The sequence below is a fragment of the Siphateles boraxobius genome, unplaced genomic scaffold (genome assembly GCF_051911475.1).
Source record: "Siphateles boraxobius isolate OS27281-9 unplaced genomic scaffold, OSU_SipBor_1 16, whole genome shotgun sequence".
NCBI lineage: Eukaryota > Metazoa > Chordata > Actinopteri > Cypriniformes > Leuciscidae > Siphateles > Siphateles boraxobius.
In genome coordinates this window covers 7995174-8022945 of record NW_027508766.1, presented here as the reverse complement: position 1 = coordinate 8022945, position 27772 = coordinate 7995174, and the positions used below count along the sequence as shown (strand labels likewise).

At 38.6% G+C, this 27772-nt stretch overlaps 1 protein-coding gene across 33 annotated transcripts in view; it reads left to right on the top strand.

The window, feature by feature from the left end:
• The window catches only part of ncor1 (nuclear receptor corepressor 1), a 123962-nt gene that overhangs the window by 56418 nt on the left and 39772 nt on the right, over nt 1–27772 (top strand). For 10 of the 33 annotated variants that reach the window (XM_077231451.1, XM_077231447.1, XM_077231431.1 and 7 more), the window contains 9 exons: nt 8093–8235; nt 8863–9053; nt 9814–9912; nt 13661–13723; nt 19822–19955; nt 21014–21086; nt 23778–24240; nt 24856–25048; nt 25478–25661. In XM_077231451.1, the coding sequence (XP_077087566.1) occupies nt 8093–8235; nt 8863–9053; nt 9814–9912; nt 13661–13723; nt 19822–19955; nt 21014–21086; nt 23778–24240; nt 24856–25048; nt 25478–25661 (1543 nt within the window). The remainder of the gene's footprint in view (nt 1–8092; nt 8236–8862; nt 9054–9813; nt 9913–13660; nt 13724–19821; nt 19956–21013; nt 21087–23777; nt 24241–24855; nt 25049–25477; nt 25662–27772) is intronic. The other 23 variants (XM_077231453.1, XM_077231452.1, XM_077231433.1 and 20 more) reach the window with 8 other exon arrangements.

The window sequence follows — 27772 nt, the reverse complement described above, 5'->3', positions numbered from 1 at the left end:
ACAAGAATGTGTCTTGTGAAAATGTTTCTAATGAACCCTAAATCAGCCTAAACACACTCTCTTCATTAAAGCCACCATTTAAGTTGACTAATCTTATTTTTTAATGTATAATTGCATTATTTATTATAAATGATTTATTTGTGCAATTTTTTTAAATTAGTTTGCCCATTATAATCTTTAATAAAAAAAATCTTCCCCTACCTTTTGCAACAGCATCTTTTCTCCTGTATGATGACGTGTTTTTTGGCATGGGGCGGGGCAATCTGTCAACAAGAGTTCACAGCAATCCAATAATTTCCTGATGGGCAAAATCAATTCCTGCCCTACAATTTTTTTTTCTTTTTTTTTTCTTGTTCGAGAAGCCATTTCACTCAGATGTCACAGTAGGGAAGAAAAGTATTTTACAACTTCGGTTTCATGACAATTTTTATGACCGATTTGTCAACTAGTCAGCCCACAAGAAGTTTGTTTGAAAATAAAAATACTGTTCTTCACATCCCTCCCCCTAACCTCCATCATCCCCCTGACAGTTTGTTTATTTATTTATTTTAATAGATCCCAGAATATTACAACATTTATCTGGCAACCTGTATATTACCTGAAAATGCATAGAAGCATTTTATAAGTTTATAAAATAACCTTTCCACTACACTAAAAGACTGAAGTACCAGTAAGATTATCTCAGAGCTCTTACACACTAAAGTTACATTAGGCTACATCAAAAACCATTTAGAATAAAAATGTCAGAATGCAGTGACCATATTGTACGACAACTTGTGGCATGCTTGGAGATTGTAGTTGTAAATGTGTTCCAAACTATAATTTTGATTGTGAGTTGCTATTGTTTAGTTTTACCAACATTCAGTAAAACAAGGGTATTAATTAATAGCTTTAAAAGAGCTATTGCAGTTTTGCTTCAGGGTCAAAGTAACTCTCTGAAGGTTAAAGTAAAATTGGCCTTTGTGTAAACCGGTTCATTCCCACGATCATACAGTCATCACATGAATTAGTAAAATCTTGCCTTTATATCAGGGCTTGAATATTAAAGTAGGACATGAACAGAAGCTTGTCAATGGCATTTATTTTAGTATTATACATATACTGTTATAGTACCTGTATGTATTTATATTTTGAATTAGTTTTTATTTAAAATTTTTCAGTTTTCATTTTAGTTTAGTGTTTTATTAATTTTAGTGTTTTTAATATTTCTATTTAATTTATTTCAGTAGTTTGTCATTTCAGTACATCAAATAAATAAAAAAATCAGTTAGTTGACAAAACAACATTTCTAATTTTCATTTAATGTTTTCATGTAATATTTATATTTCAGTTTTATTTCAATTAAGTTTTTTGTTAATGTTAAGAACACTGCGTTATAGACACCAGCATATCTGTTATATCCAAGCAGTTGTATTGTCGTGTTTCAAACTTGAAGTGCTCAGAGGTTGGTGAAATAATAATTGGTTTATAATGAAGGAAACCACCATTCCCATATAAGCTGTCAAAAAACAACAACAGAATTGGGTGTAATGAAAGACTTTGTGAGATTTCCATGTAGAGTGTCTTTAGATGGAATGGAAAGTCATTGTGAACTGAGCTCAACGGCAGAAATGGGCTTTTGTCAACCATGTGTCAGTTTGTCGGTGTGCTACAAGTCAAAGAGACCATTGAAACAAGCACTTCCTCCTCTTGCCCTTCAACCTAGAGAATGAATGATCGATCTTCTGTCTGCTTTGTGCTTGCTATATGTCTTTCATGTATTGGACTGTTTCTCTGTCATTTTTCTTTTTGCTTTGACCTGAATTTTCACCGTTTCCCTTCTCCCCCCTTATTTGTTCTCCACTTCTCTGTGGCAGAGGTTCTGACATTTTTTTGGTCCCATCTGGCAGCTGCACAGCTTGTTTGTGTTGGCGGAGCTCTGCTTGTTCCAGTACGTTGCTTCTCTTTCGTGGAACAGACAGAGGAGGAGGAGGGGCTCCAGTCCCTCTGTCCGTGCCAGAAACCATGATAAAGAACCTTGGGCCATTAGCACACTGGCTCCCTCTTCAAACCAAAGGAAAAAGACCTTTTCTACTGACTGCAGCCCTACACTTAGTCTAATGTTAATCTAAAGGAGACCTTGTCTACTCGCACTTACATCTCCACTTAAAGTCCTCCTGTAGTCAATCATTTTATCCCTCAAAGCTCATCTTGATCTTTTAAAATTACATATTTAAACTTCTTTTTTCCTGTGAAAAAAAAATTCTTCATGCCTTAAAATAGCTTGAATGTAACACTACACCCTTGCTTCATTTAGTATACGTGGAACCATAAATATGCAAATTAGCCCCGACCCCACTTACTCACATGAGCTCAGCGATCCACTCTGCCAACTTTACTGTAGTAATCGCTGCACAATGGCAGGGCTCAACACTAAGGATTTTTTCTACTGGCCCAGTAGGGCCAGTGGTTGAAATTTTTACTTGCCCTGGCAAAATTTTCACTGGCCCCAACACAAAGTTATAAATAAATTTAATTAAATAAAACAGGCTTAGTTATTGTTTTAGTTTTAGTTTGAATCCATGTAACCTTAATATTAAGGTTATGACACCAAAAACTAATAGCCTAACTCATACATTTTAAACATTGTTAAAGACAGTCAGTGTTAAAATAAGAATAAATTACAAATAGTACATTGTGCGAAAATGGGTTGAAATCACATTACATTCTAACATTGTAACATTACAATATAAAACAAAAATAATGATTTTATTTCAAATCCACTCAACTAAAATAAATACACACAAAAGCCCAGACGAATTAATCTACATTTGATTAGGTCTACCTCATTACAATAATCACTTTACAGTTACTGCTATCATAAAAATACACTTTCTTTTAGGTTTAAAATTCTACATTGTTTATCAAATTCTACATTGTTTAATTACCACTTTATGTATATTTTAGTCAGAATTATTGCGCTCCTATTCTATTTGCTCCGTCTGTTTTTCGCGCATGTGGATGGCGGCGCTTGTTCACGGAAATCTGTGGAGTTTGGCGGAAAATCACTCCTGACCGCATAATGAAGATTTTTGCACGAGTTTCTAACATTTTACAGATGAGGAATATACCTGTGAAATGTAGGTTATGCACAGTGGAAAGCACAACATCTCAAACACATTACACAGCAGCGCAAGTATCTGTCTGTCAGCACATGTATCTGACGGGGCAAGCTGCTTTAAACGAACTGTAACATGTAGTTTGTAGCCCGGTATGTTGTTATGGAAAGGAGGAGGCGGGAACCAGTGAACATTTAAACACTTTAATAATAAAAACAAACCCAAAAATGCAAGCCTGGCCCGATCGGGCAAGTGACACCTTCAACTGGCCCAAGTGTCTTTCACGCTGGCCCCGGGCCATCGGGCAGTCCTTATTGTCGAGCCCTGAATGGTATCGCTCTTTACAAAATCGGTAATAGTAATTAATATGATTACCCTTTTGTTTGACTACGTTATCAAACAGCTGTGTTATGCGTTGCTTATGTTAAACAAACCATGTTCCCGTTCGCCATCTCAGAGTCGAACAGCTGCCTTCTAAAAATCTGCGTCCTTAGAAATGCTTTGAACTACTTCGAGCATCAGTGGATAAAGGCATATTTTTCCTCATAACATCGTAATATATTCATCATACATAATTCACCTGCTAAATTGCTAAAGGTACACGATTTTTCATATCAACAGAAAAATATACTGGGATAATCTGGCTTCACTTGAGACTTCACTGCTTCGCAGTTGATGATCTAAAGCCCGCCCGCACGTTGACATGATTAGTTACAAGGTAGTTTGTGACGAAAGAAACTCCAGTGATTTCAAACCATGTTTATGAGACCATTTTTGGTTCACTGCAGTTTTAAGGAGAAAATACTCAACAATATACATATACTTGATATTCATCACAAGGGTCTTTAATATTGCCTGCCGCTGGCCTACACATGTAACGCTGCACTAAACAGTGGCTGTGTTCACATTAGAGACTTAAATATTTAGTTGGTTTGATCATTTTTCTTTTTTACATCGGAGTTTATTTATGTTACCTACATTTGTAATCAGTGTAAACTAAACTCCCTGCCTGTTTACAAATACCATAGCGTCACCTGCTTTGCACATGACAATAACCTTAATTATTGTAATGGACTCCTCTCTGGCCTTCCCAAAAGGATCATAAGACAGTTGCAGCTCATACAGAACGCTGCTGCTAGGATTCTGAGCAGAACCAGAAAATATGAACACATCACACCAGTCCTCAGGTCTTTACACTGGCTGCCAATTACATTTAGGATTGATTTTAAAGTATTATCACTGGTATATAAATCACTCAATGGCCCAGGACCTTAATACATTGCAGATATGCTCAGTGAATATAAACCCAACAGATCACTCAGATCATTAGGATCACATCAGCTAGAAATACCAAGGGTTCACTCTAAGCATGGCGAGTCTGCTTTTAGCTATTATGCCAGCCGCAGCTGGAACCAGCTTCCAGAAGAGATCAGATGTGCTCCTACAGTAATCACATTCAAATCCAGACTCAAAACACATCTGTTTAGCTGTGCATTTACTGAATGAGCACTGTACCATTGTTCGTCCGACTGTATGTACTGTATTATTCTAAACTGTTTTAATTATTCTGATTTCTTTTGATTACCGGTATTTTAATTTCTTCTATGTAAAGCACTTTGAATTACCATTGTGTATGAAATGCACTATATAAATAAACTTGCCTTGCCTTGCCTTAAAGGGTTAGTTCACCCAAAAATGAAAATTCTGTCAGTATTTACTCACCCTCATGTTGTTCCAACCCCGTAAGATCTTTGTTCATCTTCGGAACACAAATTAAGATATTTTTGATGAAATCTGAGAGCTGGATCACTCCTCCATAGGCTTCAAAAGGATTGAATCTTGCCGGCCTCGAAAAGTTATTAAAGACATTGTTAAAATAGTCCAAGTGACTACAGTGGCTCAATCCTAAATTTATCAAGCGACGAGAATACTTTTTGTGCGCAAAAACAAACAAAAATAATGACTTTATTTCAACTATACATTTCCATCTCTGTTGTCCTCTAGTCACTTAAAGTCCCTGTAAAGTCAAAATGAAGTATATGTTCTGAGTTTGTCATATCACAGAAAAATGTGTTATTAGACACCCAGCCAAATTTGAATGATAAAAAAGCCGCTATCAAAATCTTGAAAAAATGAACAGTAGTCTCTGCTTTCAAACGCTGTGGGCATGTCCGCTGGCTGCGCTGAAACCACGCCCACTCGTGGTAAAGCTGCCGTCGCCACAATCAACTGTCACCTGCTACAGCCGGAATGGATGCTCCTAGCAGCTTATTAGGTTAATTTTAGGCTAACATAAGCGCACAAGGCATCTTACACTCATTGGTGGGCACGCACTGCCGATGATGTCACCAGTTGTCGGCGCGACAGAATGAATGCCGAGGCGGGAGATAGTCGTTCGGCCCCATTCACCAGTAACACAACAGCGGATTATCAGTGAATCCCAGTTGTCTCCGACGAAAGTTTATGAAACTATCCCGTGTAAAATGATCACTACAGAGGCGGGTTTTGGTGGTGATCCTCAGCTCTCCATCAAGGTGGCTCTTCACAAAATGAATCCACCTCTTCTTGATGTGATCGTTTTTAGGAAATTTAAATAAGGACACCGATCTGTTTTGTACGTGATCGCATCCAGGTAGTACGCATTTCCGTGACGAAGACATAGCTAACTAGCAAACTATAAGCTGTAGTAACTAATAATACTGACAGTAACTCGCGATTGAGCGGTAAACTGATGCGAATGTGCTCTATTTATATTGTTAGTGGAGCGGCCAGCCTTAGGGGCTCCAGTGCGTCATCAGGTAGGGGCGTGGCCAGGAGCTCAAGGGCTCCAGTGCGTCATCGAGCCCTGTTTTAGACCCGCCCAAAAAATCTGGAAAATTGTGATGGTGAAAAACTATTTAACGGTCTAATTCCACAATTAGTACTTCACAGTTCACAGTCTTTGTTATATGTTTTAGCAATACATTTCTAACATTTATAATGTGTTTAGAATTATTTTTTTTAAATTGCCTTTACAGGGACTTTAACTTAGTGTAATAGCGTAGAGCTACGTCACACGTAGGCTCACTATTGGCCGACGCTGGTCATTTGGCTGATGCGTGTGACGCACAACATCAGAAGCTCTACGCTATTACACTAGTGAACTGACTCGAGGCCCACAGAGAAGGAAATGAATTTGAAATAAAGTCGTTATTTTTGTTTTTTTGCTCACAGAAAGTATTCTCGTCGTTTGATAAACTTACGATTGAGCCACTGTAGTCACTTGGACTATTTTAACGACGTCTGTAATAACTTTTCGGGGCCTGCAAGTTCAATCCCTAAAGAAGCCTATGGAGGAGTGATCCAGCTCTCAGATTTCATCAAAAATATCTTAATTCGTGTTCTGAAGATGAACGAAGGTCTTACGGGGTTGGAACACCATGAGGGTGAGTAATTGCTGATAGAATTTTCATTTTTGGGTGAACTAACCCTTTAACAAGTTCAATCTTTGGAAGGCTGCCAAGAAAACTCAAATTCCAAACCTAATTGACTAATACTGATCAATTTTGGTCTCTTGTAAAGCTCAGATTGTTTTAAGAGTTTTAACAGAAGTGAAACATCTCATTAATTTAGATTTACTTTCTCTAAATATTAAATGAGCTTTAAAATCTCTGTTTCTGCACTGACTCTGCCCTCTATGTTCCGCAGTACAGTTTTTTTTGTTCAATTTATTGATGTTGTATAATGCGCACTGCTCCTGCTGGATCCATATGACTCAAGTTAATTTTGATCGTCTCATCACATAACATTTAACATAAAGACTACTACTTTTTTGTTTCTTTTTTTTTTTTTAAGAATCAGTGCTTTTAAATAAATGCTGTTATTTTGAACTTTCTATTCATCAATAAACCCTGTAGTAAATATATCACGGTTTCCATAAGAATATTAAGCAGAACAACATGTTTTCTACATTTGATAATAATAAGAAATGGTTCTTGAGCAGCAAATCAGCATAAGAATGATTTCTGACGGATCATGTGGATCAGTAATGATGCTGAAAATTCATGTTTGCCATCACAGGAATAAGTTACATTTTAAAATAAATTAAAATGCAAAAAAGTTAATTTAAATTGTAATAATATTTTACAATATTACTGTTTTTACTGTATTATTGATCAAATAAATATAGCCTTGGTGAACATAAGACTTAATAAAATAAAAAAAACATTAGAAATCTTACCGACCCTAAACTTTTCATTGTCAGTAACCTGCATTTATTTCATGCAGTGCTCAAAGTGGGCTGGTACACACCATTACGCAGTACCGACACTTCTAAATTTTTATCTTTAGTGTACCCTCGCTTTTTCTTGCGAAACGGCGCATTGAGCCATGTGTTTTCATGGAAACAGAAAGGTAGACTTGGTATTTTACTCCTGCATTCTGTCATTATGAGAAAGACACTCTTTAAACTCTCTCTCTCCCTTTACACTTACAACATAAAAAATTGGGGTCATTGTGTAGATGCATGATTCCTCAGTCTTTGTTCATCTGAGCACCACAGACAGATTTTGTCTGATTCAGTCCAAAGCAGGGATGATTTTTCACAATGAAAAACAGTGAAATGTAGAAAACTTCTGGCAAAAAAAAAAAAAATCCTGGCAAAGTTTCTCAAAGAAATTATTGCTTTATTTTCTATTTATTTTACATATAGATTAGGTCTAACAGCAAATTGCTATTAATTTTAAGAAACTTCATGTAGCGCATGTGCACGCGCAACAGAGAACTTAATAAATGTAACTTATATTCTCTTTTATTATATATTTGTTAGCCTTAAATCATATTTCATTGAAGTCCTATATGTAAAGCAAGTAATGATATTGCCCATTTGGTGTTTGATGATACATAATCATTCCTTTACTTCATAGCTGGGCTGACACCGTTTAAGGTGAACTGCATGCTATTGATAAGGTCATCTGTCTAAATGCTTCTGTTATTGTGGTTCTTTTCCTTTAAAGCAGATAACACGACCTTCACAGGAAGACAAGACAGACGACAAGAACGAAGAGGACAAATCGGAGAAATCAGAGAAGAAAGAGGACGAGGAGAAGAAGGAAGAGGAGGAGAAAGATGAAAAGGAGGACTCCAAGTATGTATCATGGTTTGTTCCTCTTTTTTCCTTCGTTGTGATGAACGTGCCTCAATTCCCCCTATTGCCCCAACTCCACTGTGAAATCTCAATGGCCACATACATACCCACTGAAAGTTTGGGTGTGACAACAGCACCATTATTGTTCTGTTAGTAGAGAATGCAGGATACACTCTCAAAATGGCAATGTTTAGAGAAAGTTTTGCCCTTTATATCAGAAAGAACCTTTACACTCAATCCACCCAAATAAGTAGGTGAGGTGATCTGTTTTCTGTGAGGTGAGCCTTATTGTAAGAGAAGCTTAAGATTAACCTCATTAACTCATTTGGCTTTACTCTTCACCTGTTATGTCACTACCTGGAATTCAGCAAAAAGTCGAATTCATCATGAAAATCATGGGATTTTTGACTTCTATGAACATACAAAAGGGCAGAGAGTTGGTTTTGTGGTCTGGGTGTGCTTCTGTTTAGGAAACCCTGTAGTGAACTCCGTAAGACTAATACATCATAGCAGGTGAGAATCCTGCACAGTGTCTGCATTTGCAACTCTTAGCTCTGCTCGATCTTACCTTCTACATAGATGTAACTGAATTGAGTTCAGTGCAGAGGAGAACTTTATTCCTCATCTTTACCTCTGCAGGGACATCAGTAAAGATAAAGAGAAGTGTGAGGGAGAGGAGGAAGAGGGTAAGGAGCAGAGCACGCCACGCGGCCGAAAGACTGCCAACAGCCAAGGCCGCCGCAAGGGCCGCATCACCACCCGCTCCATGGCCAATAACGAGGCTTCGTCTGTGGTGGCTGAAGAAGCACCTCCACCACCACCTGAACAAGGTAACATGCACAACTGTTACTTGCTCTGTTAGCCAGAGCTGCATTGTCACATATTTTTCGAGTATGTGTTTTTATGCCTTGCTAAGTTAAACATATGATTTGATGTGATGCATTGAATATTATTGTCATTCATTTTTCAATTAGTCTTTTGTAACAATTTACATGTCTTTACTGTCACTTTTGATCAAATGAATGCCTCAATTATTATTTGATTTTTTTTAAAGGGTGGAATTAATTCAAGCTATTTTAAAAAAAAACTTAAATCATTGTAGTATTTTTTTTTAAATAAAGAACATTTGTGTTAAATGAAAAAATATTCATACATATATTTTGTCACTAAATATGTGTATTTCATGTGTATATATTTTTCACTGTGTGTATGTATATATATATTTCCTTCAAGGGGTCAGTAAATAGAGGCCAGCATAAAATAAATCTTACCTTTATTGTTGAGATTTACCTCTTTTTAATTCTGTCAAACTGTCAGTTTTTGTAAATCATGTAACATTGTTTAGAAGTTGGGAGGTGACTGTCATGTAACTAGGTTGACAATATTGTAATAAACTACAAAAGCTAGGTAAAAAAGTAACTAAACTGAATTACATACAACTGAAATATTGTGGGAACACCTGAGAATTAGTGATCTGTCCAAACAAACTAATTTGCATATAATGAAATCTGACTTCCCAATACTAGGGCAAGTGCCCACACAAGCACAAATGAGCCCAAGTCCTGATGGTTTATTTTGTGTGTTGCTTAGTTCTGCCAGAGCCAACACCCTCTTCTAAACCTGAACCGGTGCAGAGACCAGCTCGAGAGGCTACAAAACCCTCTCTCGCAGCCAGCGCAGACACACGAGGTAAGCGCTATGTTTCTCACATACTTGCCCTCTTTTTTGTTCAAATAGTTTTTCACATCCACTCACTCAGGATCGTCGCGTGTGCCTAGTGTGCAACCGCACAGGGCCTCGCTCCTGGCCTGCCAGACCAGAGCCAATGAGATTTTGTCTGAGCTATGAATAAAAAAATTATATAATTCATATTTTCTCATGTTATTTGTCTTATCTTATAATTTTAGTGTAAAATAGGTAAAGCTGTTTGTTTTTAGGATGACAATTTTTTTTTAAAAAGTAACATTTTTAGGCTGATTTAATTTTTAGGCTGATCTGCCTCAGTGGTCTAACATTGGTCGTCAATATCAAAATGATCGAGATGACAATAAAATCAAAGTAGCTGGGTCTTGTCACTTGTCCGTGCTGTTTTGTTAACTGTTTTACGATAGAAATGTTCAGCGACCGCCAATAATATACTAGTGATATATTCTAGTGATGCAAACTACTCAACTTTTAATGAAATTTTGCCGTTTTGAATTGAAAATATTCGATCATGATTCATGGACAAGTGACGAGACAAGAAATGTTTGCGTTTTTGACATTGGCTATTATATCTCTTTCCCACCAATGCTAACCAAGTGCTGGTTCTGGGCTGGTGCTTATGCCAGTTCGGTGCTGGTACTATAGACCAATTTCGAGCCGACATCACAGTTACGTCACGGCGCTAGCTGGAGGCAAAACAAAGGGAAAACTGCAGGCGGCCAATACAAACCAGCTCAGATTCTGCTACATAATAAGGAGAATCAATGAAAAATGAATATGCTGTATCTGGAATTTTTATTTCTAGAAAATATTCACATTGTTAAAATTGCACCGTAAAAATTGTCACTCTTTACATTGTCATCTTCTTGGCGCTGGATAGGTAGAACTGCGGATCGTACCACACAAGTCTTGTACATGACCATGCATCACATAGTTCTAGGCATCTAAAGATTTAAAATTAACTTTTGCAAATAACAATCGCGGTCCTGGACAGTGATTGACCTTGCACATTAAGAAAAAATCGGATTTTCTCCAGTCATTGTTAAACAACCTAACAAAACTTGCATACTAACGTTAGGGAAGCAGCCAGAGGGTTCGTTCTGCCACCACCTAAGCTCCGCCCACAAAAAACGTCACCATGTTTACCAACTGAAAAGGGGTCTATTCGCCAATTATCTAAAGAACCAGCTCGATTTTCCACAGCCTGTAGAGCCAGAGTAGGGCTACCTCCGTTGCCCTAGCAACGCGTCAGGAGAATGAACACGTCATTACAGCAATGGAGAACTACATATACTCTTGCTCATAAAGGGAATTATAAGTTATGAAATGAATGTTGTGCGTTTAACATTGGGTGACCAGACGTCCCGGTTTGCCGGGGACACACCCGATTTTGAGTTCGTAGTCCAGAGAAAAAAACCGGTTCTTATCTCTAGACCAGCGCAAAGTTGGTGCTGAGGTGGAACCTGTTTTCTTGGCCCAGAGCCAGGTTTATTTGTGTGGAAAAGCAAAGAACCGATTTGAAACTAGGCTCTGGCTCCGAACCAGCACCAGCACTGCCTTGGTGGAAAAGGGGTATTAGTCATGGGAATAGACACATTTTAAAAGAAAATATAAATATAAACTGATTACTCATTACTACAAATAGACCTACTACTTATTTTACCATTCTTATTTACTTGTTCCCTCAAATTGCTTTAAATCCTTTATTTAATTGCTTTATTATTATTATTATTATTATTATTATTATTATTATTATTATTATTATTATTATAATGCAGTAGATCTTAAAATTCTTATGAGCGTGTGCATGTCAGTGAGCATATTGCATCACACGTCAAGATTGTATACAGTTTCTTAATCGGTCCATTTTAACTTCTAATTGCTGCATTTGAAATGGGTCAAACCATTTTTTTATTTGTCATGAAAGTTGCGTTCGTTTCTATACTAATTCCTATATAGCAACCCCCTCACACACCATGTTCGCACAGGGCCTCACAGCCCTGCACACACTCACTTTACTCTCTCATCTCTCAGTGTGGTGCTGGGATGTCTGTCTGCTGATCGTGAGGTCAGACTCTAGAAGTGTGAGTGTGATCTGTTCCTCGGTGACCTCATTACAAAGCCTGAAAGTCACCTAGTTTGCTGCTTTCTCTGACTGCAGCAAGGTGTACGTGTGTGCATGTGGGGTTTGCTTCAAATGCTGTTGTGATAGAAGGGCTGTCAGACAGAAATACATGGTTTGATCCTTGAGGCTCATAAAACAGCAGCTCTTCAAGATTATTTCACTTCTGTTCTTTCACTGACATCTAGAGCGTTTCACTTAATTTTACTCTTTATTCCCTTTGCACTCTTTTGTTCCCTCCTTTCATGTTTTTCCCCTGTAGCTCTATTGCTCCCTTGCTCTCTCAGTGAGATTGTTTGTCCATTCTTTCCTATCTCCGAATCTCTCCTCTTCCTGCCACCCAACGCCAGACTCAAGGTCTCTGAGTTTGTGTTGCCGTGGTGACAGCGGGTGGAGGGATCGCCATGGAGACAATAAAGAGAGGCAGGTAAACGCTGCGAGTCTCTGGAGGAGTTTGATTAGAGTGAAAAGGGGAATGAAAGGCTGGCCCGATTGTTTCGTTTGACTTTTGGTGCCACTTTAAAATGAATTAAGAGACCTCAGTGCTCACTAATTAGTATTCATTACGTTTGCTGCTCAATGCAATCAGCGCCCACATCAGAAAGTGTGGCTGGTTAGCGCTCTGTACCTTAAAAAGCAGTAACCAATTGTTTTGTCATTTCTGCTGTTTCGTGATGATTCTCTAGTCTGGCCTCTGTTCCTGTATTGTGATCTGATAGCCCTCATCTGTGTGAGGAGGTTCTTTCCATCTTGCCTGATGAAGTTTACACCTGTGCTTGATTTCATCTTGTCATTCTGTCTTTAAAGCCATAATGCACCAATTCCACGTCTAAACCGCCATCAACATGACAAAGCAGCAGAGTACAAGCACATTAACGTAACGCACACACTGTGGGGTCATTGGGTAATGTAAACAAGCATCTAGTGAGTCACCAAAGAGACGCGTATTTGAAGAGTTTTAGCGGAGACTCTCCGCACTAGTCATCCAAAGACTGGGGACATGCTCGTGCTCTCGCATAAATGTCAGAGGTTCACACTGTGCTAAATCTGTCATAGTGTTTAGTCAATTTCAAGGAGACCCTCAGAGCGGGCGGGAGAGGAGAGCACAGGCTGTCTTTCTCTCCGTCTCCGTCTTTCTCTCTCTCTTGCTCTCACTGTAGTTTGAGTGGAAATTATGTAGGGAGGGGTTGTTCGCTGCTCGCTTCATCTCGGCTACTGTTATGAGACTGACTGTCTAATGATATGGGTGGGTGAGTGAGTGTGTGTGTGTTGGTCTTCGACCCAGAAGGGTGGTGCTTCTGCACTCCTCCACTGTCTGCTTGAAATCAGCTGACTGCACTCTCCGAGAGACAGCGAGAAAGAGAGGGAGACAGGAGTAAGAGAGAAGTGAGACTGCCTAGTTGAGTCCAGCGAGCACCAAGGAGGGAAAGCAATAAACAGAGCAAAGGACAGAAAGCAGTTGAGGACAGAGAGAGGGAAGTTCTTGAGGGGGGTGGAGGTCTCTGCAGCCCCAAGTATAAACAGATAGAGAGGGAGGGTGCGAGATGAGCCATGTCGTGTAGCGCTGCCTGAGTTCTCCTTCACTGACTCTGACGGTGTGTGTCGCTACAGGCGCAGTTGAAGCTGGAGAGACGTCTCGCTGGACAGAGGATGAGATGGAGATCGCCAAAAAAGGTACTGCTCATCTCCCTCCCCACTCCCTCTCCTTCTCTGGTTCTCAGTTGGCTTGGCTCGGTCTGATGTCTTCACACATACACAAACATTTCATCTTGCTTTAGTTCTACTTAATTGATGTTTTTGTGGTTTTGCATATTTTCTGTGTTGGGGAAGTTGGTTGGGATTGCATTTTTGAGCATCCTCTTTGTAGTGATTATTCAGATCAAGACTGAGAGGAAGAAACTGAAATAACTGTGACCGTTTGACACACTTGAAACTTCACAAGACGACTATTCACCCCTAAACACAGTGAAAGAATGACAGGAATAGTGCAGAGGGCAAATGTTTTGCTCTGAGTATACAGTTAGGTTTCATTAAACTGAAAGCTTTTGGAGGGAATCTTACAAAAAACATGTCCAGGTCACGTCACCCCATAATTACATGTGAAGAAACTGAAACATTTGTTTTCTGACTATTATGGCATTATTTTATGACAATTTGGCACATTTTTTCCACAAAATTCTAAAGGCAAAAAGTTATTGTTCTCTACAATGCAAATATATATAGTATGTAAATATGCACTACCATTTAAAAGTAAGTCTTACATTTTAAAGTATTTCATTAAATTGATCAAAAGTGAAAGTAAAGACATGAATAATGTTACAAAATATTTGTATTTCAAATAAATTTTTTACTTTCTATTCATCAAAGAATCCTATATATCGGTTTAAAAAATATATTAAACGGAAAGTTTTTCAAGATTTATAATAATAATATATCTGAAGGCTGGAGTAATGGATGCTGTAAATTCAGCTTTGCCATCACAGGAATAAATTACATTATAAAATATACTGAAATAGATGTTTTAAATTAAAATATTTTACAATATTACTGTTTTTACTGTATTTCTGATCAAATAAATGCAGCCTTGGTGAGCATAAGAGACTTACTGACCCCAAAAATTTAAGTAGCAGTGTATATTTAAATTTAATTAATTAAAAATTGTACTATTTGAAATAGTCCATATATGTCTATATTTCACTTATTTAAATTTATTTAAAAAAATTAAGGCATTGCATTGTTTATCCAGCAGAGATGAGTTGTGCACTACATCGATCAGCAATGATCAACTGCACGTCTTACATGTGCATTTCCAGCATTACAGATGTGATATTTGTGGTCAAAACATGAGGTGAAACTCAAGTACTAATTACCAGTATTCACATTATTCTTAACAGTGAATCTACTTTATTTTAAGTTACTAAACATAAAACATTTGAATTACAATATATTCTTTTTATCAGTATAGTTACAGGCAATACAACAGACATGACCATGATTTGTAAGTAGTTTGCAGTTCAGAAGTATATAATAATTTCCTTACATTGCAGTAATGAGAGATTTATTTTTATTATTAGGAATGGGAATGTGGAAGAAAAATGTGCTAAATCTAAATGGTCCTAAAATGTGCTTCGTTTTCTTCAAGAGAAATATATCTTTTTTTATTTATTTATGGGTGAAATATGACTGGGACACGATCTTGACGGCTTTCACAAGATTTTCTTGAACAGGCCTAGGTTCAGCTGCACACTTCAGTTTGCAGTTCTGTCTCCACAGTCGTTGTCAGTATGACAGCAGGAATGGCCTGAGGAAAAAAGGCTTCTGCTTTTTGCATTGAATACAACAGTGTAATTTATTTTCTGGATGGTGTTTTTGACTGATTGCATTAACGACCTAGAAAGGAGGACAGTGAAAAATAGAGGTCCTCTAAAAAAAAAAAAGTTTTTAATTATTTTTCATTTACCTTATCACAATTTTTTTTGATCATTAGAGTGAAAAGGGGAATGAAAGGCTGGCCCGATTGTTTCGTTTGACTTTTGGTGCCACTTTAAAATGAATTAAGAGACCTCAGTGCTCACTAATTAGTATTCATTACGTTTGCTGCTCAATGCAATCAGAGACCTGATCATTATGGATTCATAATAGACTGTTTATTTTTTCTATAAAACTGAACGTTTGAGATTCTTGGTGACGTGTACTCTTAAGATAATGATGAAGGCACACTTTTGTTTTTGCATTAAGCAAATTTACGCACACACTATATTGATGGATAAACGCATTTAAGTGCTGTAAGTGTTTGTATTACTAAAGTTTAAATCACTCACAGACACATTAACACACAAACTACCCCTAGAGCTTTTTAAAACATCAGTTTGCAGAAGTGTTTTCAGGTCAGACTGCGGTCATCTAAGTGCATTCCTTCTGCTTCCTCTTTAATTGTGCTCTTTTTCTTCTTCTCTTTAGTAGAGGGGAAGTTGAGGAACAAACATGAAGGTGTGTGAGTTTCTCTCCCCGTGTCTTTTGTACAGACCTCTGGTGAATAGGGGTGTCACGATTCTCCAAATCCTCAATTCCATTAAATTTTCGATTCTAAGGTCACGGTTCGATTCGATTCTCGATTTTTACATTTACTTTTTTTAAAGCCGAAACCGGCCAATCAGGATGCTCTCTGTCTTACATGCGCTTCATGAGGCACACACGCAAGGTCTCTCCCTCTCTGCCGTGCGCGCTATACGGTTTGGAGCACAGTTTTTTTCTGTCTCGCATGCGGGCTCTTGCTCGCTCACTCTAGATTCCGGGAGATTTTAACTAATTTGCGTGCATCAGGGAGCCGCTATCAATATGCGAGAGACTCCCGGAACTTCCGCGAGTCTTGGGATGTCTGCAAACTGTGGCTTTTTTGAAGCGCGAACATTGTCAAAATAACTCACTGGAAATCAAAAAACGTCCACACCTGCGACTACAATGAAAGAGGAGGGGGTTCAAGTTCTGTCGATGGGTCCCCTGCATCTGCAGTTGCCATGCTATCTTTTGAGTGGCTGTAGCTAAGTTAGAGGAGGTTGGCCATAGACTCGCAGCACTTCAACACGCGTGTTTTTTTCCGCTTGGCACGCCGACCGGACGTGACATGGGGCGTGTCAGCATCGACGATTCCATTTTTTTTATTTGAAGTTCGATTTGAAATCGAAATCGTGACACCCTTACTGGTGAGCCATCAATGTCCCTGCCCAGTTCAGTTTAATTGGAGGACAGTCTGACATGATTGGCTCGGGACTAGGAGAACTGCACACAAAGTTTCAGTATTTGTTTGGAGGAACTGAGTGATGTTTTATATTCTGACAAGAATCTCTGTAGCTGTTGTGCAGACATGAGGTGCTGTTTTTCAAAGTTCAGAAGTTCTTTAGTTTGATAATTTATTAAATCATGCACATTCTTGCTTGTGTTGCATAAAACGTACTGTTTTACGGTTTTACTCTGCCGCACAATGCCAGTGGAAAGAGATAACAGAGAAGCTCTATGTAGAGCCGAATCAAGGTCAGCCCGTGTTATAAACCACTGCTGCCTAAGGTGGTTGATCTTGAACCATGATGTTTGCAGTGATTCAGTACACCACACACAATTGCGGCCTTGATAAATGACAAAATATTTTAAACCTGTGTCATTTCAAGACATCTAATACTTAGTACTTCCAGGGGCTGAATTCCATCCCAGCTTAAGCATTAGTACAAATACAATGTTTAATAACTTCATTTCGGGCTTGGATTTCTTTTGGAATATCTTAGTTGCATAATGTGTTTTCTTTGAACAATTTATGTAAGGTACTGATAAAAAAATATACGTGTATCGGAGGGTATTTGTGCATGTGAGTGCCTAGTGTGTATTTGGCACTGTTGACTGTCCTCATGGTGTCTAAGAACATCCAGCTAGTTGGAATATCTCAGTTGGTGGTGTGGGCTTTCGTGATCATGGAGGTAATCAGTGGCATGTGAACTGCTCTGATCTGGTCCAATCTTTCCCTGCAAACTCAAAGGCACATACAGTATCACAGGCATCATTTTTTTCTGTGCTGATTGTGCAGCTCGATTTACTTTCTGGGGATTACTTAAAATATGACAAAAAAAAAAACATGGACGGGAAAACATTGTTTTTCTCACTAAAGCTGACAACTGCTCCTGACACGCATGAATGACTATGACGCACCCTGAATGGACAAATACAAATTACACACATTCACAGGGTAAAGTCGCTTCATGAAATGAATTCAAAGTTAGTCTGTCTTAGACTTAGACAAAGCTAGTCTGTTAGTCTGTTATAATTGTTTATTTTTTATTTGCCACCAAATTGGGTCTTGTAAGAACCTGAAAACTGGCAGAAGAAACCACTTTTCCATTTTTACTGTTCCAGTAGATTTGTCATCCCTACTGTTTTGGAGTTGGTTAGTGTGCCACTAGCTTTTAAGGGTTGGAAGGTTGAAAGTGTCATTTCGAAATCAGGAATTTAGCTTGGAAGTGAATGGTTTACCCATGCAGATTTCACATCAGGCTAAAGTTGGTCACATGTATTCGCCACGTTGACCAACAGAAATCTGCTTGGCATAAAAGTGACTTCTGTGTGAATGGTTTTTCAAACAACACTACACTCTTCACAATGTACCTTTTTGCCCTCAAAATTTTGCAGAAATTTTGATAATGTGACTACAAATTTAGAGAGTGAGCGACTGTTGTTAAGATACCTATGGATAGCCATCCTTTCTGATTTCTTGACCTAATATTGATAAAGGATTTGTAATCTGTACAACCTGAAGTAATCATCACTAATGTTCCTTCCTGTTGATACATGCAAAAATCAGGCTAAGGGGCTGTGTACACGACACCGTTTTCAACTAAAAACGTAAAACTTTTTATGCGTTTTGGCCGTTTGTTTACACGACAACAGTGTTTTGAATTATAGTTTTGAAAACCGGTTTCAAAGTGCACATTTTTGTAAACAACAAAACGCGAATCTCTGAAGATGATGACGTCATGCACATGCGTGTTACATGTTCAGACTAGTGTTTCATCGCCATATAGTGGCCAGGCAGCAGAATACTGCATTTTTTGTCGTTTTTGCGGATCCGTATAAATTGGGATCGCTTTGACAATGGTGTCGTCTGTACGCGAAAAACTGTTTTAAGCATATCGTTGTCGTGTAAACGTACCCTAAGAAGAAAAACTGTTGTAAAACAAAAAAATTAGGAATGGGCATTTTTCAAAAATATTTGAATATCTGTTTATTTAAATTAAGTTTAACGAGAAAGACGTTATTTATTTAATCATTACATTTTTGTCACCATTGCTGAACAAGCTTATGATTAGCAAATATTCACAACACGGTTGCATTAAATCCTGAGGTATTCTTTTAGTTGAAAACATTAAACAACAAAAAAAGTATACAGATAAAAAACATTTAAGCCTGAGCAGAGTGAAAGGAAAAAAACGCTAATAAAGCAGACTGTGCCAGTTATCTTCCAGAACGTACATATCCACTCGAGTCAGCATATGGTTATCATGTTTCACATGTTCATGTTAAGTAAAAAAAGAATATCCACATGCTCTAGTGAAAGTCGGCTCCTCAGTCTGGTAATAATGAGGCCATATGCTTTGTGTTTTTTGTTCTTAAACCTGTCTCCCCCGAGATAACTTAAATGAAGCATATGTCTTGAGATAATTTTGCTATCTAATAGGTTATCTTCTCGGCTCACTCGGGGGTGCAGCTGCGCTTACTTACTGTCATGAATGCAGTGATTCACAGCTTTCTTTCCACATTCGACTGGTGTTTGCATTTCATGTGATTTTATGGTGGTGATATTTATTATAACTCAGTTTTTAATCCAACAATTTTTCCACACAACATGTTGATCCATTTGATCAAAAGTAATTCCAATTTGTAAGGTAATTTATTAAAAGTCATTCCAAACTTCGCTGGGCCTAGAGGCAGTCGACGACATTTTGTGATAAAATACAGTCAACTTGTTAACAAGCTCCATAGCGTTATGAGAGTTTTGTGAGTTTTGGTTTGCATGCTTAGGATTTCACTGCATTTACAGCCAGCAAAGCGACATATGTAGCAAAATTCAAATGTTGTTTTAAAAAATATAATAATTACAGATCTAATATTCAACTATTTGTGCACACCCCTACTAAACACGTTATTAATAATAAGGGTTTTGTTGCAGTTGGCGGAAGGTGTCTTTTCTCTATACATTTATAATCTTACCCTTTTTCTCTTGTGCACAGGGCTGGTTGAACATGGTAGGAACTGGTCAGCCATTGCTAAGATGGTAGGCACTAAGAGTGAAGCTCAATGTAAGAACTTTTACTTCAACAACAAGAGACGATACAACCTGGACAACCTGCTACGGCAACATAAGGTACAGGTACAGATCCAGCATTCATGCAATAAATCTGCTACATCCAAACATTTTCATTACATGCTTGAAATATCTGATCAGTGATTTATCTCCTTTATTGTTCAACATATTCATGTTCTTGTGCTCAAGTGTTTCTAGATTCAATCTAGAGATTGATCATGTTATTGTGGTTCAGAAGTTTATGCATCACTGAAATGTTCACATAGGATATCTGATATTTTCCACATGGTTGAGTCATTGATTTTGATTAGTTGATGTACATTCCAAGGCATTTATTCGTTTTCTTTACCTGAATTTTTTGTAGTTCCTTGTTATACACTAAACATTAACACTACCTTTTTAAAAGTTTGGGGTCACCTAGGCTGTGTTTATTTAGTTAACAACAGAGTAAAAACAGTGATATTCTGAAGTATTATTGCAATTTAAAATAACTTTTCTATTGTAATATATTTTAAAATGTAATTTATTTATTCCTGAATTTTCAGCATAATTACTCCAGTCTTCAGTGTCGCATGATCCTTCAGAAATCATTCTAATATGTTGATTTGTTGCCCAAGAAACATTTCTTATTATTATCAATTTTTAGAAAACAGTTTTGCTGCCTAAGATTTTTGTGAAAAGTGTGATAATTATTTTGGTTCAGGATTATTTGATGAATTGAAAAGTTCAGGAGAACAGTATTTATTTAAAATTGAAATATTTTTTAACATTATAAATGTACTGTTACTTTTGATCAATTTAATTCATCCTTGCTGAATAAAACACATTTCTTTAAAAAAAAAATGTTTTACTGACGCCAAAATTTTGAATGGTGGTGTTAATCTAATATCTCTCCTGGTTACTTGTTTATTTGTTCAAAAATAATGTTTTCATATCAGTCAGAGTTGCTTTTGCTGTTTTTTTGCATAATGCTTGTAAAGTGGTGTTAAAAAGTTGTGACACAGAGAAGGGTATCTTAGGAAGACAAAAAACTGGAATGTCTTTATGAATTTACATGATTGTGGTATAATCTATTGTGAACTATTCATTACAAATATTCCTCATGTTTATGTGTGCAGGGTTCCCGACTCCGTAGAAATCGAGACTCATCACAGAGCGATCCTGCGCCTGATGAGGACGAGGAGAGTGACGGTATGATCTCTCTCTTTGGTTTGAACTCTTACAGCCGCTGGTTCCAACATAAGCTATAATGCTTAAACAAACACCCTAAAACCCATCGCTGTCAGTCTCTTTCTCTGTGACCCATGAACCCTGAGTCTGATTAAGCAGAGAGGAAGAGGAGCAGTGGGACTATAATGTAAAGAGAGCAGAAACAGGCTGACACTGAAAGAGAGGGATGAAGTGAGAGAGCAGTAGTGCACTGTGCTGACCTGTCTGACTGCAGTGCGTTTGATTAGATTTGACAGCAAAACCCCAGACCGCGCTGCACTGCCAAAGAGGTCAACATCCTCCCTCTACTTCGGTCTGTACGCTTAATGAGTGAGACTCAGGAGCAAATAAGGGCAGATGAAAGGGAGAGGAAATGAGTGAATTAGACAAAAGCACCAAGAAAAGAGTGAAAATAGAGCCACTGTGCAGAAGGGATAAAAGATCTGTACTAGTTCTACCTGCCATTCTTGCTCTTATGTAAGCGTTCCCTGGCTATAAAACCTCAAAATGTGCGGAAAGGAAACAGACTGCTTCTGCTTTTCTGTTTGATCTGTTGTGCTGTTATTCGGGTTCTGTTGTGAGTGATGGTCAAAGTCACCTTATTTATATAGTGATTTATACAATACAGATTGTTTTTAAATCTGATTTACAGTGATAAACAGAAAATAGCTATTCGGTGATGCAAAACAGAATCCAATTCTGCTGTAGAGCAGCTATAAAAAGACAATAGTAAACCGTCATTATTCAGTTGAAATCTCTTCAGTGTTGATTCAGTTCGCTTTAATAACTGTAAAGTTTGTCATATTTGAATGGGCTCAATTCATCTATACAGCAGCTCTGGAGAAAACAGTCATGTCATCATTCAGCTCAGTTCAGTTCTCATCCAATAGTGTCAGTGCATTCAAGTCAGTAATATTGCCAAATTATAAATGTCCCAGATTAAGCAAGCCAAAAGGCGACAGTTGCAAGGAACCCAAAGTCCATCTGTGACACCAGTCTGAGAAACCTTGGGATATTCAGACTTGCAACTTAAGTCTTTTATACAATTCTATTAACAAGACATTTATATTGAGTAATGCATTTTAAACAAATAGAAAACCAGCCAATTCAGGCCAAGCAATGCATGGCAAACACAGTGCAACATTTCATATCAGCACTTTTGAAACGACACTTGTACAAACAAATTAAAGAACAATGATAATTATTAACTCTCTGTCTCTTTCCCCTGTTGTCCTCCCATTGGGTGCCTGTTTGTTCTCTACACTTTTTCACCTCATCTAGACTACCATTCAAAGATTTGGGGTATTTTATTCCTGTGATGGCAAAGCTGAATTTTCAGAATCATTACTCTGGAATTTCAGTGTCACATGATCCTTAAGAAATCATTCTAAAATGATGATTTGATGCTCAAGAAACATTTCTTATTAATAATGTTGAAAACAGTTGTGCTGCTTTTTGTGAATTCAAAAAAAAATTCTTACTGACCCTAAACTTTTGATTGGTATTTCTTTTTTTATTGCATAATTCCAAATTTCATAGATTCTCTTTGCAAAAACAGAAGGCTGCCAGGCTGCTTCTCTGGTTTGCTCTTCTTGGTTACTGGTCATGTGCTTTATGCTGCTGTCTTCTGTTCTCCCTCCTCTCCTTCCCTCAAACTTCATTTTTTTTGCTTTTTCTGCTTCTTTCTTTCTGCTGACATACTCCTGGAGCCAAGCAGGATAGCCTTCATCCCTCTCAATGAGAGGAACAGAGAACCAGATAGACTGTAAGAGGGGCAGAGAGCCTCTGCACAGCAAGAGTAGGAAGGAATTATAGATGTGGGAGAGGAGTCATTTTCGGACAATTGAGGAAGGAGAGAAAAATATTTGCTTTCTAATTGTTGGATGTGTGCTATATAATATATATTTAGCAATATTCAATAAATTGATCAGAAGTTACAGTGAAAACATTTATAATGTCAGAGTTATTTTTAACTGTTCTACACATCAACAAATCCTGAAAAAATACATCACTGTTTCATCAAAAGTATTAAGCAGCCACAACTGTTTTCAACATTTTATAATAACAAGAATTGTTTTTGAGCAGCAAATCATCATATTAGAATAATTTCTTAAGGATCGTGTGACCCTGAATACTGGAGTAATTATGCTAAAGCTTTGCCACCACAGGAATAAATTACATTTTAAAATATAATATAAAGTTATTTAAAATTTTAATCATTTTTTTACGATTGCTGTTTTTACTGTATTTTTGATCAAATAAACTGCTGAGCATAAGAGACTTCTTTCACTTATGTAGTAATCACAGGAACATATGAACAGTAGTATGAATGCAAAGAATGTATTTTATATATAGCACTTCCTCTGGCCCTGAAGGGTGTGTCATCACATGGCGAGGGTGGAAAGGTAGTGATTAGCCAAAGGATGTTTGCTGTCCAGAAGTGCATTAGCTTGATTGCTGTGATGCAGCGTGCAGTGATGGTGACCTCAAATGCCACCTCTGCTCTGTCACGGCAGGGTTGTTCGGGTTTTCTGCTTCTCTGCCTTTGTGTTTCTGTAGCAGAGATTGAAATATATTGGATTTGATATTCTGTGCCCTCTTTGCACAGATGAATGAAGAATTTAAAGAGGATGTGATGGCTCAGTCATACGCTCTTTCATCTCCTTTCCTCAGGTCCCGATAACAGTTCGGACACAGAGAGTGCGCCCTCTCCATCTCAAACCGACCCCTCCAAATCTTATGACTCGCTAACTCATCCCAACTCAGCTCTGGACGGCGCATCGGACCTGGACATCACGGCAACCAAAGGTCCGGTAGCAGAGGACAGGGGCCAGGAGCCTCCGTACTGCGAGCTCCAGGTGAAAATAGAGGAGAGTCCAGAAGGAAGTGCTGGAGACGGGCTTCCTCAAGATGAACGAGCACACTTGGCATATGAAATGCAGATCCATCCAAAGAGCGAGCCGCAGGACGTGGAGATGACTTCTCCCAGCAGTGAAAGAGGTCAGGTGCAAGTGAAGACTGAGCCAGGGGTCAAGGACAAGGAGGAGACACAGGCGGAGCAGCACCACTCTGATAATGACTCTAGCGCCACCTGCAGTGCGGATGAGGATGTGGAGGTTGAACCTGACCGACAAAGGTTAGAATTTGCTGGTCCTGTTTTATTATAGGGCGTTTGTACATAAATTGCTATTGGTTTCTAGTGTCATGGATAAGGTGCTTTAATTAAAAAAATAATTATGTGTGAAATAGGAAATTTATAAATAAAAAATGTACACATTTCAATTATAAATTCATATATAAAACGCTTAATTTAAATTCCGGTAGCTCCATTCCTATTGCCTGTGAGATCATTGGTTTAATTCCTAGGGAATGCATGAATGTTAATGTAAATTATTATTATTATTATTATTTTTTTTTTATTTTTTTTAATTCAACTTATTGTTGTTGAATACAGTAAAAAAAATTCACAGACCAAATAGAAATCTCAACTGCTGGTGCGACTGAAAACGAATTCTGCCTGCCAGTAAATAAGGAATACATTACTTGCTTAAGAAAGTTTTATTTTAAAAGTTTAGATTTTAATTTACCTACCTAATAGAATATTCAGCTGTGCAAATATTTTGCAATTTTATATTGTAAAAAAGTAGGGGGATAGAATGAATTAATGAAATCACTTCCGGCCGTTTTGTTGCTACTCACAGTATCAGTAGCTAATATGTTTTATTCTCTTGTTTCTTCCTTGCTGTGGCAGACTTTTCTCTCTGGAGAAGCCGTCAATGCTGGGCGCTTCAGGCTCAGTGGTCGTGTCCTCAGCCAATCTCCTCAACATGCAGCAGCTTCGGGCCGCCACCATCCCCCCTATGGTCAGTCCCCATAGCCTCTACCCCCACTTAGCATTCAGATATGCCCCTCTGGACAGAGACAGGGCCCAGCCACCCCGGCACGTGAGTCCTGGCTCCATCTCCACCTCCGCAGATCATGCACTGTGATTTGCTTCTGCGGCAATCAGCAAACAAATCAGCAAATGCAAATTGATTTTCCACACAGTGAAATCATGATGAGTGAGAATAAGTTTGGTTGCTCTGGGCTGATCAGTTGTGTGGTTTGGAGGCTGTCTGTTTTGGCGATTTGGTGTGGCTGTGAAATTAATTTAATCTAATTGAGGCCCTGATTGGCCGTTCACAACGTTTACATAATAAAAATGTAGCATATTGTTGCAAAGCAAATATCTGCTACTTACTAATGGGATTAAGTCATTCACCTTTACATTTTTAATGTGAATATTTAATTGTTTCAAATTTAGCATTTATTTGTGTACATCAATCCAGCATTTTCCCACAATTGAATCCTCTATTACGGAATGGTTTGCTTAGGTTTCAGCTCCATTTGGTCACAGCGGTATTCCCGGAGGTCCATTGAGCGGCTTTGCTATGTTCCAGCACCAAATCAAAGCTGTGCATGAGTCTGTGCAGGAGGACAAACAGAGACTGGACCAGAACGAGTCTGATCGCAGACCACGAGTCACCACTCACAGCCCCACTGTACTGGACCGAGAAGGTGAGTCAGACACAGGAGTGAGCGAGAGAGAATGCACAAAAATCGCTCGCATGTGGTAAATTGAGAAAACCCTATAAATACAGCAGCAAGCATTCCCTCTGAGTCTTTTATTTTTGCCTTGCTATTTGTTCAATATCCACTTGAAATACTTGGAGAGTAGATTCACAGGCTAACAGCCTGTAGTGTTGTAGTTAAGACCACCTAAACCGAGACCAAGCCAAGACCAAAGTGTGTTGAGACCAAGACAAGACCAGAGTGTGTTGAGACCAAGACAAGACCAGAGTGTGTTGAGACCAAGACAAGACCAGAGTGTGTTGAGACCAAGACAAGATCAAGACCAGAGTGTGTTGAGACCAAGACAAGACCGAGACCAGAGTGTGTTGAGACCAAGACGAGACCAAGACCAGAGTGTGTTGAGACCAAGACAAGACCAAGACCAGAGTATGTTGAGACCAAGACAAGACCAAGACCAGAGTGTGTTGAGACCAAGACAAGTCCGAGACCAGAGTGTGTTGAGACCAAGACGAGACAAAGACCAGAGTGTGTTGAGACCATGACAAGACCAAGACCAGAGTGTGTTGAGACCAAGACAAGACCAAGACTAGAGTGTGTTGAGACCAAGACGAGACCAAGACCAGAGTGTGTTGAGACCAAGACAAGACCAAGACCAGAGTGTGTTGAGACCAAGACAAGACCAAGACCAAGACCAGAGTGTGTTGAAACCAAGACCAAGACCAGAGTGTGTTGAGACCAAGACAAGACCAAGACTAGAAAGTGTTGAGACCAAGACCAGACCAAGACCAGAGTGTGTTGAGACCAAGACAAGACCAAGACCAGAGTGTGTTGAGACCAAGACAAGATCAAGACCAGAGTGTGTTGAGACCAAGACCAGAGTGTGTTGAGACCAAGACAAGACCAAGACCAGAGTGTGTTGAGACCAAGACAAGACCAAGACCAGAGTGTGTTGAGACCAAGACAAGACCAAGACTAGAGTGTGTTGAGACCAAGACAAGACCAAGACCAGAGTGTGTTGAGACCAAGACATGACCAAGACCAGAGTGTGTTGAGACCAAGACAAGATCAAGACCAGAGTGTGTTGAGACCAAGACAAGATCAAGACCAGAGTGTGTTGAGACCAAGACAAGACCAGGGCCAGAGTGTGTTGAGACCAAGACAAGACCAGGGCCAGAGTGTGTTGAGACCAAGACCAAGACCAGAGTGTGTTGAGACCAAGACAAGACCAAGACCAGAGTGTGTTGAGACCAAGACAAGACCAAGACCAGAGTGTGTTGAGACCAAGACAAGATCAAGACCAGAGTGTGTTGAGACCAAGACAAGACCAAGACCAGAGTGTGTTGAGACCAAGACAAGACCAAGACCAGAGTGTGTTGAGACCAAGACAAGACCAAGGCCAGAGTGTGTTGAGACCAAGACCAGAGTGTGTTGAGACCAAGACAAGACCAAGGCCAGAGTGTGTTAAGACCAAGACCAGAGTGTGTTGAGACCAAGACAAGACCAAGACCAGAGTGTGTTGAGACCAAGACAAGACCAAGACCAGAGTGTGTTGAGACCAAGACAAGACCAAGGCCAGAGTGTGTTGAGACCAAGACCAAGACCAGAGTGTGTTGAGACCAAGACAAGACCAAGACCAGAGTGTGTTGAGACCAAGACAAGACCAAGGCCAGAGTGTGTTGAGACCAAGACAAGACCAAGGCAGGGCGAGACCGAGTCAAGACCAAACCAGCATTCCTGAAATTCATCTAAATTAAAATATCCACATTTACTGCCTGAGAAATGTCTGATATTTAATCAATGCATACAATTAGAATAATAAGACACTATATAGAGCTGTTACTAACAACAAAAATCATCTTTGCACTGCACAGAAGGTGCATCTGAATTGGAACAATTACATCTGGATAAATAAGGTTGAGATTTTTTTTTTATTGAACATTTGTATAAAATCAATATCACATTTGCAATAGTGCTCATATTTATGAAAACAGCTATCTTGCTCTTGTTATATTGCTTAATTATATGTTATAAAAAACAAGATGTTATTGTATTCAATTATATCTTTAAATGCAAATGAGCTGCTGCTCCTGTACAGC